The 12,790-nt window shown below is 39.4% G+C and overlaps 1 protein-coding gene across 4 annotated transcripts in view; it reads right to left on the bottom strand.

Annotated features, from left to right (window-relative positions):
• Window positions 1–12,790, bottom strand: part of dnah5 (dynein, axonemal, heavy chain 5) — a 249,542-nt gene that overhangs the window by 87,526 nt on the left and 149,226 nt on the right. For all 4 annotated transcript variants that reach the window (XM_082150214.1, XM_082150212.1, XM_082150215.1 and 1 more), the window contains exons 51-57: window positions 8,537–8,735; window positions 8,047–8,219; window positions 7,560–7,690; window positions 5,954–6,107; window positions 1,967–2,234; window positions 971–1,202; window positions 160–274 (exon numbers count right to left, since the gene is read on the bottom strand). In XM_082150214.1, the coding sequence (XP_082006340.1) occupies window positions 160–274; window positions 971–1,202; window positions 1,967–2,234; window positions 5,954–6,107; window positions 7,560–7,690; window positions 8,047–8,219; window positions 8,537–8,735 (1,272 nt within the window). The remainder of the gene's footprint in view (window positions 1–159; window positions 275–970; window positions 1,203–1,966; window positions 2,235–5,953; window positions 6,108–7,559; window positions 7,691–8,046; window positions 8,220–8,536; window positions 8,736–12,790) is intronic.

The following is a 12,790-nucleotide window of genomic DNA, read 5'->3' on the forward strand; positions in this document are numbered from 1 at the left end:
CTTTGAGAGAGTTGTGTTGACCTTTCCCATCTAACTATGTTTAGAAATGATAAATACCGTTTTGAAATAGAATGAATTGGAAATTCTATTTAGGGAGACAATTATCTGGGTCTGGGAGGCAATAATCAACAAATACACACATTCTACATGCTTACTTACCATATCAGCCTTCTCGTTGGCTATCTGAAGCTCTTTCTCCTTCACCTCCAGCTCTTTGCTGAGGGCAGCAACAGACTCAGAGGCCTCCTTGAGTTTCTGGAGACCGGTGTTCATTCTAATAAAACAATACACTTGGATGTATAAGTCTGTTATACATGGTTGCAGACTCCACATCACTATTTACAGAAAGTCAGAAGGGAATTCCCTATGAATGAATTGCACCTGCTGATAATGCTGTTTATATGCACGCACTGTTTGAGTTATTTTACCTCACGGTTCACTAAATGAATTATGCAAATCAGGAAACAATACAAATGCACTCGCAAAATCTTTCAGTAGGTTGTGGAGGGTGCAGCAGATTACTGCAACATGGCATACTTTGCGGGCATTTTACTTTATCTCTCCATAGCATCCAATCTATCATCTGCTTTCCATGGTCAATGATACTACAGTAATTATGCAAGGCAAATAATGCTGTGTTTTGAATAAGGTAGAATTTATAGTTTAATTTACATAGAAAGGTGCCATGTTTGGACATAAAGGATTAACAATGACTTTATTCAAATACACAAAGTGCAGCACTATTTCAACACCAGGTTTAGCACCTGGTTAAAATAAGATGCAAGTTTTTTTGTTTGTTTTTTACTGAAACAGTGCATACAAATCCTTTAGTGAATTATCTCCTTATTGTCAGAACATGATAACATATATTTATAGCTTTTCTATAGATCACTATATATAATTTTCTATATACTGTATTTGTTTACCTTATTAATTTATGCTCTTGTTTTCTAGTTTAGCTTATACTGACCTTTCGGCGAGAGTCTGAACCTCTGAGTGCTTCTCTTTGTAGATGGTCTTGTAGTCGTGGATAAAGGACAGGTAGGATTTGGGTGTGACATGTGTTGAACGTCGGTACCGCTGAAAATAATCTGCACACTTTTCTGCCACCCCATCCTGAAAAGAGCCCATGCACTGAACCACTTCCCCCTTTACCTCAGGAGTGCAATCTATGTCATACCTGGACAGGAAGTGTTCTGACACTGAGGGAAAAATAAACAAAAAGTTATTTGTATCATTTATTTGCACAATACACAAATAAGCTGTTTATCTAGCTATAGACAGTTACAATCATTTTGCAACAACTGATTGCTTGTGATGCTTTTCTTGATAGTCTTTCAATACATTTAAATTATAGCTACGATAAGAGCTGTTCTCCAAAATATGATTGGTTTAAATTGTTTGTGTAACAGTGTGTGCTATTCCTAAATTACTTGTTTTGTGTCTGCATTCAAAGTAGACACACAAATTTACTTGGTCAATAAATCATGGTGGTTATTTTCAGATTATAAGCATTATAAAACCTTAGTTTCAGGGTTGATGTTTTACAGGTAATCTTGTCTGGGGTGGTTAACTTCAGAGGCTAGACATTGTTAAAAGATGCTGGGTCTCCGGTGTCAGTCATTCAAAAGTAATCATGTATTCTAAGTAACATGGAAATCACAAAAAGGTTTGTGTTTTGAAATTACAAAAAGGTTTTGTAATTTTTAAGTTTAAAAATTAAACACACAAAAAAATAATGCACAAAAAAGCATTATTTTGAAGTAAATCCGATTTTTAAAAGCTCCTCCTAATGAGTGAAATAATGAGTCACTCTCTTTCTCTTTGTGTGATTCAGCACAAAATGTCCTGCATTCCTTCACAGAGATGAGATATTTTTGATTAGGGCATCAGTATCAGCACCAGATTTTAGGGTTCACCCTGGGTATATTGGACCTCTTTGGGTCTGACATTTCAAATTACTGACCTGCGATCAGAGCATCTTTGGGCCAGCGGCTAAACCAGTCCATGGTGCATCCTGAAATAAGAGCAGGAAACTTCAAAGCTCTATTACGGAACCTCTCCCCAACTGGAGAGAAGCACAGAACCACATGAAGATTCTGTCTCACTCTGCTCATAAAATAATCATGTAGGTTTTCATTCGTGGGCGGTCGCCGTGGAAACTCTCGCTTCATGACTGGAATGAGGTCACTGATAATCTCGTCAATCTCATCTCGAGCAAACAGATTGGACACCTGTGGCAGAGAGAATATTTCACACCTCATTAGATTAAACCTAGCATTGGTTTCACAGGGAATTTAAGCCAAATGTACAATCATGTCATAATGACACACCTGAGGGGACAAAATTACTTCTTCAAGGAAGGGAATACGTTTAAATGTTTTAGTCATTATCTGAATCACTTAAGGGATAGTTCACCCAAAAATAAAAATTTCAGTTATAGTTTATTCTAGTAGCATTCCAAACCTGTGACTTTATTTCTTGGACCACAAAAGGAGACATTCTAAAGACTGCACTTTTTTACAATAAAAGCATGTTGCTTATTTTCTGGTTTGGTGTTAATGATGATAGTAAGATGATCACTTTAAGTCAAGTGTTTGATTTGTATGCCATCCGAGGTGAGGGCTCCGAGCTTGGAATATGGCCAAAACCCAGATAACTCCCCCCATCCTTGACTGAAATGGGAACAAGCCAAGAGTGAGGTGTTGGGGTTATGGAGGGAAGCTACAAAACTGTCACTGGACAAAGGTGTGGGACAGCTATATATACAAAATACCTATACATACATATATATATATATATATATATATATATATATATATATATATATATATATATATATATATATATACCTCTTACGCAGATTGGTTGGATTGCATGTGCATGCTCCTCCCGAACTTTGTCAAATAAGCTTCATTAGAATAACAATAACTAATCATAGACTTACAGTGTGGTTCAAAACCTAATACCACTATAGATAAATGAGCAAAACAGAAAAGTTTAATAATTATAATTTGAGTGAAAATTTGGACTGACAATTGATATCATGAAAATGTCCTCCTTTTACTTAATTAGCAGCATCACTTGAACACTATTCTAGGATGATTTGAGAATGTTCCAAGGAACATTTTTTTTTTTTTTTTTTTTTTCAAGTTAATGTATTACAAATGTACTTTTTGGATTGGTGACCAAGGAATAATTAAGTGTTTTCTTTCTTTTTCTTTTCTTTTTTTTCTCATTTTAGACCATGCTTATTTGTTTTACATTTACAGAAACACCAAAACGTATTTATTTTCAGGCTTAAATTACATTTTGAATCCCAGATTTTCAATGTGGTCTGATCCTCCTCCACTATATAAGACAATGCTATTTTATTAGAACAGTCTATCAGAAGGACTACACATGGATTAGTGCATGACTGGAACCAGGCAATATTTCACTTAAGTTTGGCCACACAGTCCTCCTGCTGCATGACAGAGTACCACACTCTTAGTCTCATGAAAACCATGAAATAAAAATGTTGGAGTCTGTCTAGTCATGTCTCTTGAAGACTTATCTTGCTTTTTCTGCTCTCTTTTCAGAATCTTGGATAATAACTTGCACTAAACTCCATTTGTTATTTCATCTGTCTTCCACATTGACATCATAGTCTCGCCTCATCAGTTTTCAAACTAAACCCTGCAATCCTCAGTATAACTAAGGGCTTGTGTGTTTCATTAATATTCTTGAGCAGAGCTCTCGAGTGCTCTTCTCCTCTGCAGTCAATTCTCTTTATGTACTTAACAGCATGATTAATGAAATAACAAGCTTCACCAAATCTGGCTGACCAAAAACCTTACTTTATGACAGCTTTAAAACCCCTTAGACGTGCACCCTGCGGTTGAATTATAGCCAATTATTCTCAAACCCCTTTATTTATTCAGGGATAGTGAGAAAGACACATTGGAGCATAGTGTTAATTCAACACATTTAGTCATTTCTTAAGCTCTTTATTCATCCTAGTGCTAATAACTATTACTGTCTTCCATGTGGCTACCTACTCTTCTCTCTCTTTCTTGCAGGTACAACTGGAATCTTTTCCCACAGATCTCTGCAGATTTCCACAGTTTCTTTCAGTACATTACACACATTTCTTACCCCTTGCGTTTTTGTATATTAAATATTATGCAAATTTAATTATGCTTTTAGCTACCATATACACATTAAACACATCTTAACCATGTTTTAATCCATTCCGAATAGTTATTACACACATATCCCACCCAAAACAGCACAGACAACACACTGTTCATGACAACCTCAAATTGACCCTCTAACATCATTACTGAAATTCTTCCTTAATACTTTTTGCGCATTACAAAGTAAACTTGAGAACGTATGTGCCCAGTTTCACAGACAAAGCTTAAGACTAGTCCCAGACTAAAATGGATGTTTGAGCTGTCTTAACTGAGAGCAACTTGCATTGACATATCTTAAAATATGTCAGTGACATTGTTTCGTCTCAAGATGCACGCCAATGTTTGTGTATAAGGCACGTTCATATAAAAGCTACTTAAATGTCCTAATTTAACTATGGCCTATACTCCTGGCTTAATCTAAGTCTTGTTTGTGAAACCGGGCACATATGTTCTCAAGTTTACTTTGTAATGTGCACAAAGTATCTGTTTCTGTTTTTACGTGATTTTGTTGTTGTTGTTTTTCATTCATGGTTTTTGATTAATTGAATCCAATTAGGATCAAATTGATCCAGAACGTAATGATCACACCCAGAATTTTAACATTATACAAGGGGGAAAGGATCAAAGCGAAATAATAGAAATTAGGCTCATGGCTTGTAGGAAAATTGTAGAAAATTATTGTAAAACTAAATTATTAACTAATTGTTTTGGCACAAGAAACCTCAACATGATCAAGTAAGTAGATTTAAAATAAAATACTAAAAAGTTTATGGCCTCAGTCCTAATCAACTTTTAAGGGACAGTTCACCCAAGAATGAAAATTCTGCCATCATTTACTCACCCTCATGTCGTTTCAAATCTTCGAAACACAAATTAGATTTTTTCAATTTATTTTTTTATTATCTGAGAGGGTTCTGTCCTACACTGAAAGTCCAGGTAACCAAAGCTTAAAAGATCCAAAAGGTTATAAAAATGTATCTATATGAACCCAGTGGATTAATCCAAGTCATATGAAGAGATTTCATTTAGGCTTTTATTTACATCTAAACAATGATCTCCAAACGTACATATAGCGCATCACATATGTTAAAAATGGAAGCTCAAACTTGTATCTTGTGGGTTTGGAACAACATGGTGGTGAGTAAATGATGACAGGAATATTCTTGGAAAAGTTTACTGAAGTGCCCTGTCTCTTTCAATAATGTAATCTAAATAAACAGTTTGTCTATCAACTCATCCCCCTGTCTTCAACTCTGCAGAAGCACAGTGCTTTCCCCTGAGGTGCGGTCATGTTAACGCAACACTTCCCCAGTGCTACTCTGTTGGTTTCAGGGTGATGCATGGATTCCACAACAAGTGAGTTCAGCCACTGCTCTTTGGCAGGTGTCACATTGCAGGATGCATAGCTGCTATTTTTTCCCCCTTTGACAAACCCATCTGTCTCTCTAATATGAAGCAATGCATCTCGTGCCTTACAGATCCCATTTATTTGTGTGTCATTACCACACACAGAATGAGCTCTGTAATTTGTCAGAGGACAGGGCAACATGCTCCCTTCATTTATTTTCATTAAAGCACCTCAGGAAATCTGACTTATTTGCAGTGACATAAAGGTTGAGTTATAAGGGGCATAAATTGTAACCTTGGGAACACATGTAGTTTGGTTTATTTTACCATGTGTTCTAAAAACATCATGGAACGGCTCAGAAATGGATGCTGTGGGGCTTGTGGGGAAGGGTGTTTCTATAAGCATGATGTCAGAATGGTTTTCTGACCTCTCCTGATGAAAGGACGTTGTTCATGTACTCCAGGAAGGATTCCTCCTTGATCTCATTGTCAGTGAAAATAAAGCTGATGCCTTTGCCCTGTTGTCCAGCAGTTCTGTACAGGCCCTTCAGGTCCTCCATCAGGTTGGGGGTGTTGTAGGAACTACAGAAAAGACAAGTTTAAGCAAATCAGCCATCTTTATTCCTCTAGGTTTCCCAAACCGAGGTTTGCAAACCCCAGGGAGTTTGTGAGATGATAAAAATCTTAAATAGAACACTTGCAAATCAACATCAAAGAACCATGAACATACAAATGTGTTGTTAAATCATCACTTAAATTCTAAAAATGAAACTATTATAAACAGACTAAAAGTCATATATCCTATAATATTGCTATAAAGCCTAGCTCATCCTCAATTTTAGATTTGATTGCACTTTTCTTCTTGGCATTCTTTCTGGCCTATAACTGTGTTAATTTTTCTGAACACATGAAACATATCAAAATGCTACTGTTTATGAATAAATACAATTATTAGTACAATTCGTATATTACACAGCATATGCTGTCAATGTCCTTTGGAAATGCCCTTTTAATTATTTTTTAATAAGTGTTTTCTGTATAGCGAGGAAATAAACAAAACTGATATGTTTTACCAAAGAGAGTTATGGAATTGGGTGTGAAAAGACTGCCTGGATACAGAAAATTGCGAGCAGCTTGTGTTTTGAAGGCAATAAGGTAAAATCCGTCTGATTTCTCCGGAGACTCTCACACATAGTTTGAGATCAACACCAGATTCATTCATATTCTTATCAAATATAAGCTGCAATGAAAATCTCCAAATACGAGTCAAACTGCCAAAGGCTTGCCGCTGTCATCACACAGCAAACAAAGAAGAGCACTGTGGAATTACAGGTGGCTACAGGCAAAACCTTCCATTCCTCAGAAAACGTTTGCCTCCAAATCCCCAGAGTCAAAAATAAGCTAATATATAAAATAATAACTTGACAGATGGCTCCCTGTCTTTCTCCAGACTTTAACGATTAACGGGTATTTCCAGTTTCAATTTTAGTACTGAACTATCAATTGCATTGGAAGACAAGGGTCTGAATTGAAAATGTCCAGTCTCATTGTCTGAATCAAACTGAACAGTTGATTGGATATGGGATCTTTCCTCTTTACAGTCTGCAACAGCAGAGCTAAATTGAAAAGGAGAGGCCAGAACACTCTTATACACAGATACCATCTACTGGATTATGACTAAACTGTATTACACAAGAAAATATGCTTTATGACTTTTGACATTTACATAAAGGAAAACAAAAGCACTGCTATAACAGTGACATGTTTATTACAGTGCAATACATGTGTTATTTATTATTATATAAGTTATTACTGTGTAATTTAAAAAGTTCCATTGTTAAGACTGTCTAGTGAAGATAGCCTTTGTAAAGACCATCTGTGATGATGATGTAGAAATTAAAGTTTAATGCAAATTTTGCATTATCTAGTACTCAAACAATAGGACACAGATTCAATGTCATCTGTCTCCCTGAAGGGGAAAAGTGAATTCGAATAAAGAGGCTATGAATGATTGAGTTTGCAAAGGTGACTCACCGAGTGAGTGTAATCTGAAAAGTCTTGTAGCCAGCGATAAAAGACGCTAGTCTTGTCAGACTTTGTTTTCCAGAACCCCCTACACCGACCAGGAGGGCATTTCCCCGAGGGGTCCTGATGATCCGAGAAATCTGGGGAAAGAGAGGGTAAGAAAGAGAAAGACAGAAGCCACATCATTACCATGCAAAACGTTTATACACACACTCTGGCTCCTGTAATCAGCAGAGAAAGTGAACTGGAATAATACAAATTTCTTGAGAGCACTACACTTCTCTTTCTCTTTCATGATAGAAGGATGCTAATAGCCTATAGCAAGGTTATTCTTTTCAACAAACAGATGAATTGTTTAAATCATTTTTGAGCCCTGAAAATGTTCTCATGATAACAAGGGCAGGATTACCAAACTGGTCAGGGGTTGGCTCTGATGATAACATGCTGTCAATACAGAGATACAAGAAACATTAGTGTAGTATGATATTCTATGTACCTTAACCAGATGAATCATGGCATCCCTGAAGAAAACCATATCCATGCCTGCTCCTCTGATGCTCTCATTGTAATGACTCAAAAACATGTTCAGCCTCTCCATTAGACTATCAAAAGATTTGATAGGCTCGTATACTTTTGGCATGTCGAAATCAGTTTCTTCTGGCTCCTCACCTGTTCAGATATAAAAACAACACATAAATCCTAGATTTCATTCCAATTCAGATGAGACACTGCCAATCAGAGTTGATTGCACAATATGTGGGCAGGTCCTTTATATGTATGTTCAAAGTAAAAGTAAAGGATGGTCAGTTCATTTGGTGACCATCTTGGTTACGGCCAAGGGCTGTTTTTTTGTTTTGTTTTGTTTTTTACTGATGTCATCATACAACAAATTTCAAACAAAACAAAAGTGAAACAGACTTCTAACATGACAAGAAGACTTTAGCTAATTACATTTTTATACATTTTTATTTGTTTCTGATCATTACCTGTGGCCTCAGGTGCATCTCTGAGAAAGTCCACAAAGTAGGAATCCACCCCAGGATCCACAACCACTCGTTCATCTTCCCCAAGCTCTTCTTCCACCAGCTTGGCCAGTGTGCAGTCAAACCAGGTCACATCCTCTGGGGCAGTAAACCGGTCAGCAATAACACGTTTGCATTCATGCTTCCACAGCCGTAGTAATACCTGGGCCAACATTTCATACACAATTTTGAGTAATGTGTAGGGTATTATTTAGAACACTGGAACCAAAATGTTTTTCTTGACATTTGTTTCCATTTGATAGTTCTTGAATGTCTGTAGTCTTACTGTATTCATACTAAAGTACTCTGACAGTGTTTCTGCAACTGACTTTTTAAAAGAACAATGGCTCATTCACTAATAATTGCATGGACTATTTAGTATTTGAAGGCACAGGAGAACTTCTCATCATTTCTATGGTGTCCGCAAACAGTGATTGACTGTTGCACAGCTCTGAAAAAAAAAAGAATTATGTCAAGGCAGATTGGTTATCAAGGCACACGTGATCCAAGTTAGCCATTTCACTTTGTCCAAGGGTATTGCCATCTCTGCCATAAATGTCAAATCCTCCAATTTCCGCCTCAAGAAGCTTTACTACAGGTTTTACGGATATGAAACGCTCATTGGCTCTAGCCTGCTTTGTCACAGATCGCGACATGTCGTGTTTTGGGTTGTGTGCATTTGAATGAGAAATGTGCGCCTTCACGAGTGGATCAGGATAAGATTTTCTGCTATTAACAACTTCAATTCTGCACTATACCTCACACAAAACTATTGTATCCAGCCAGAGAGGACTGCGACTGCACCACATTGTCATTTGGACTTTTGGTACCGATTTTGACATTTTTTTAATAAATAAATTATTCTGATTACACTTGTCTACATATTTTTAATATTTAACATTTCAGCATCTATCGAAACATACACTTTTTTTTTGTGTAAAAATTACATATTAATACCTATATATTAAGGGCCAAAAATGAAAAATGAAAATTCTGTCATTAATTACTCACTCTCATGTCGTTCCAAACCCCTAAAACAAATTAAGATATTTTTTAATGAAATCCGAGAGCTCTCTGACCCCTCCATAGACAGCAATTTAATTACCACTTTCAAGGCCCATAAAGGTAGTAAAGACATCGTTAAAATAGTCCATGTAACTACAGTGGTTCAACTTTAATTTTATGAAGCGACAAGAATACTTTTTCGGCGTAAAAAAAACAAGCAAAAATAACGACTTTATTAAACAATTTCTTCTCTTCTGCATCAGTCTCCTACGCAGTTGTAAATACAGTGTAGCGCTTCCGGGTTCTACTTCAGAATGCCAGTAGACGTCCTGTTCTCCTACTACAGAACCTGGGTCGAATGGCCTTCCATGACCGCTCCCCACCCTGTAAGGGATGCATCTGTCGACACAGTCTTGCGATGACAGGATGTTCCCAACACTGGACAGGAACCAAGGCTTCATCCACATGACGAAGGAACGAAGGCACCTTGATCGTGCAAAACCGGTTGCCCCTCGGGGAAACCCCCTGGTCCTTAGCCACCACTGCAAGGGTCTCACGTACAGCAGGGCATAGAGTATCACATCGGATGTAGCTGCCATGAGCCATAACAGACTCTAAAACTGTTTACAGTGATGAGCCTAGCTTGATTCTGGTTACTGCTGCCAGATTCGACTCGATACGTGCCGGAGACAATTGTGCCTGCATTGAGACCGAGTCCAAAAACTACTCCTAGAAAAGTAGTTCTCTGAACTGGAGAAAGCATATATTTCTTGGCGTATTCTTCTCAACCCCAAGCACATTTTGTGGTTAAGCATGACATCTTGATGCCGAGCCGCCATCTTTGTGTGGGAATAACGCTAGGCTGAACGGAATAACCCGATATTGGTGCGCTTCGCCCACGAAAGCGAACCTCAGGGATTCCTGTTTTCTGGAAGGATGGAAATATGGAAATAAGCGTGCCTTAGATCAATTTTGACAAACTAGTCCTCTGACTTGATTTGAGTCACGATAAGCAGAATCATCAGCATCTTGAACCTGAGTCTCCTCATGTACTGGCTGTAGAACACGGCATTTCTCTCTGGAGGAGGAATACATTCTATGGCCTCCTTCGCCAAAAGAGACTGAACTTCCTGTTCCCTCACCCGAGCCTGCTCGGAGTCCACCACCCACTGAGACACATTTGGAAGAAAACGTCTCGGGTTACTAATGTAACCCTCGTTCCCTGAGTAGGGAACGAGACGCTGCATCGATACTCGATACTTTGGGGAATGCCTTCGGCATGAAGTGTCTGAAGTCAACTATGCAACTATTCCAATCTTGATTGGTGCAACGTCATTACGTCACCCGTGACGTCGCATGTGACGGTGATCCGGAAGCTATAAAACGGTCACAGGAACCAGGCAATGTTAGCTTCTAATTGGTCAAAGCAAGTCACTCTCAGGGGCGCGAAAAGTGTGGCCGAGGGATGCAGCGTCTCGTTCCCTACTCAGGGAACGAGGGTTATATTAGTAACCCGAGACGTTCCCTTTCGTAAAGGAAACTCCCGCTGCATCGATACTCGATACTTTGGGGAACGAATACCCACGCCGCCACACTGAGAGAAAAACACCCTGGTATAAAGCATCTGGTACACTCACGGACGATAGAATGAGTAGATCCAAACTAGCTTGTCATAAGATTTGGTGTAGGAAGAGGAGGTCAGGAGCCGAAGGCTCGACTGACCTCCTGGATGGGAGCCCCAGACAGTAGAGAGTATTAGATAAGAGGTGAAGGCAAAAGTGCACCTTGTACTTCAAATATGAATGGTTTTAGATAACCAGCTGTCTTTTAATAAAGAGAAATAGCTCCTAACCCTTGACATAACTAGATGGACTGGCTCCTCTCAGCCTGAGGCCTATATAGGAACCTCCAAGGCTATGACCTTGATCATCCGACACATGCGATGGAGGATGGAATACCTGAAGAATCATGATATTGCCTACAGGCACCTCAGTACCGGGGCAAAAATAATGTAGAGTGGCTCCCACACTAGCAAGTAAGAGGGGGCAGCACCACCACTCTTCCAGGGAGTAAGACGAGCAGGAAGCAGACTCAATAGATTCTTCTATATATTCATATATACTCATATATATATTCATATATGTCATCCACAGGACATGATGGGTGCCAGGGATAGCCCATCAGCCTGATGCCAACAGGCTGGATGAAAGGATTCATCCTCCAATCTACAGGAACATGGAGTTTCAGTGGGAATGTCCCTACGTGCACACCCTTAGAGGCCTGCGGAGGGCACTTAGGCCGCCACAGAGGCCCTAAGCATGAACGGGAGATCCCGTTAGAGAGTAGGATGGAACACCAGTACTGAAGCCAGTGGGCAGTAATAACACTGGGTTCCATACCCTCCCTAACTTAATTGTTTAGTTCCTAGTAGAGTTGGGTTTTAGAATGGATGACCTGACCACCTCGGTGGAGAGGGCAACCTTGTTATGGGTGGGACCCCCTCAGGGGCCAGACCCAAAGTCTCCATAACTCTGGTCGTGGATGAAATAATGTACCACCTGCCTGAGACAGAAGATCTCTCCTAATAGGAATATTCCATGGAGGACTCTCCAGGAGACTTATAAGGTCCGAGAACCAAATTCAGGCCGGCCAGTACGGAGCTACAAGGAGTAATCTCACACCGTACCTCCTGACCCTTTCTAGAATCCCAGGGAGCAGAGCGATCGGGGGGAAAGCGTACAGACGTGACCTCGGCCACATCTGTACCATGGCATCCAGGCCCAAAGGAGCTGGATGTGAGAGAGAGTACCAGAGCGGGCAATGAGAGTTCTCATGAGAAGCGAACAGGTCAACCTCCGCCCGGCCAAACTCTCTCCATATAAGCTCAACCACCTCGGGGTGGAGCCGCCATTCCCCGGGCCTCAGCCCCTGCCTCGACAGGATGTCTGCTCCCAAATTTTCAACCCCAGGAATATAAATAGATCTGACAGAGAGAAATTTATCCTGGGACCAAAGAAGGATCTGATGCGCCAGTCTACAAAGAGGGCGAGATCTCAAACCTCCTTGGCGGTTGATATAAGAGACCACCGACATATTGTCTGTCCTAACAAGAACATGATGGCCTCTGAGGTCCACAAGGAAGTGCCTCAGGGCAAAAAACACAGCCAACATCTCCAAGCGATTAATATGCCATGAGAGATGATGGTCCTTCCA

This window comes from Leuciscus leuciscus (assembly GCF_965113295.1).
Source record: "Leuciscus leuciscus genome assembly, chromosome: 20".
NCBI classification, from domain to species: Eukaryota; Metazoa; Chordata; class Actinopteri; order Cypriniformes; family Leuciscidae; genus Leuciscus; species Leuciscus leuciscus.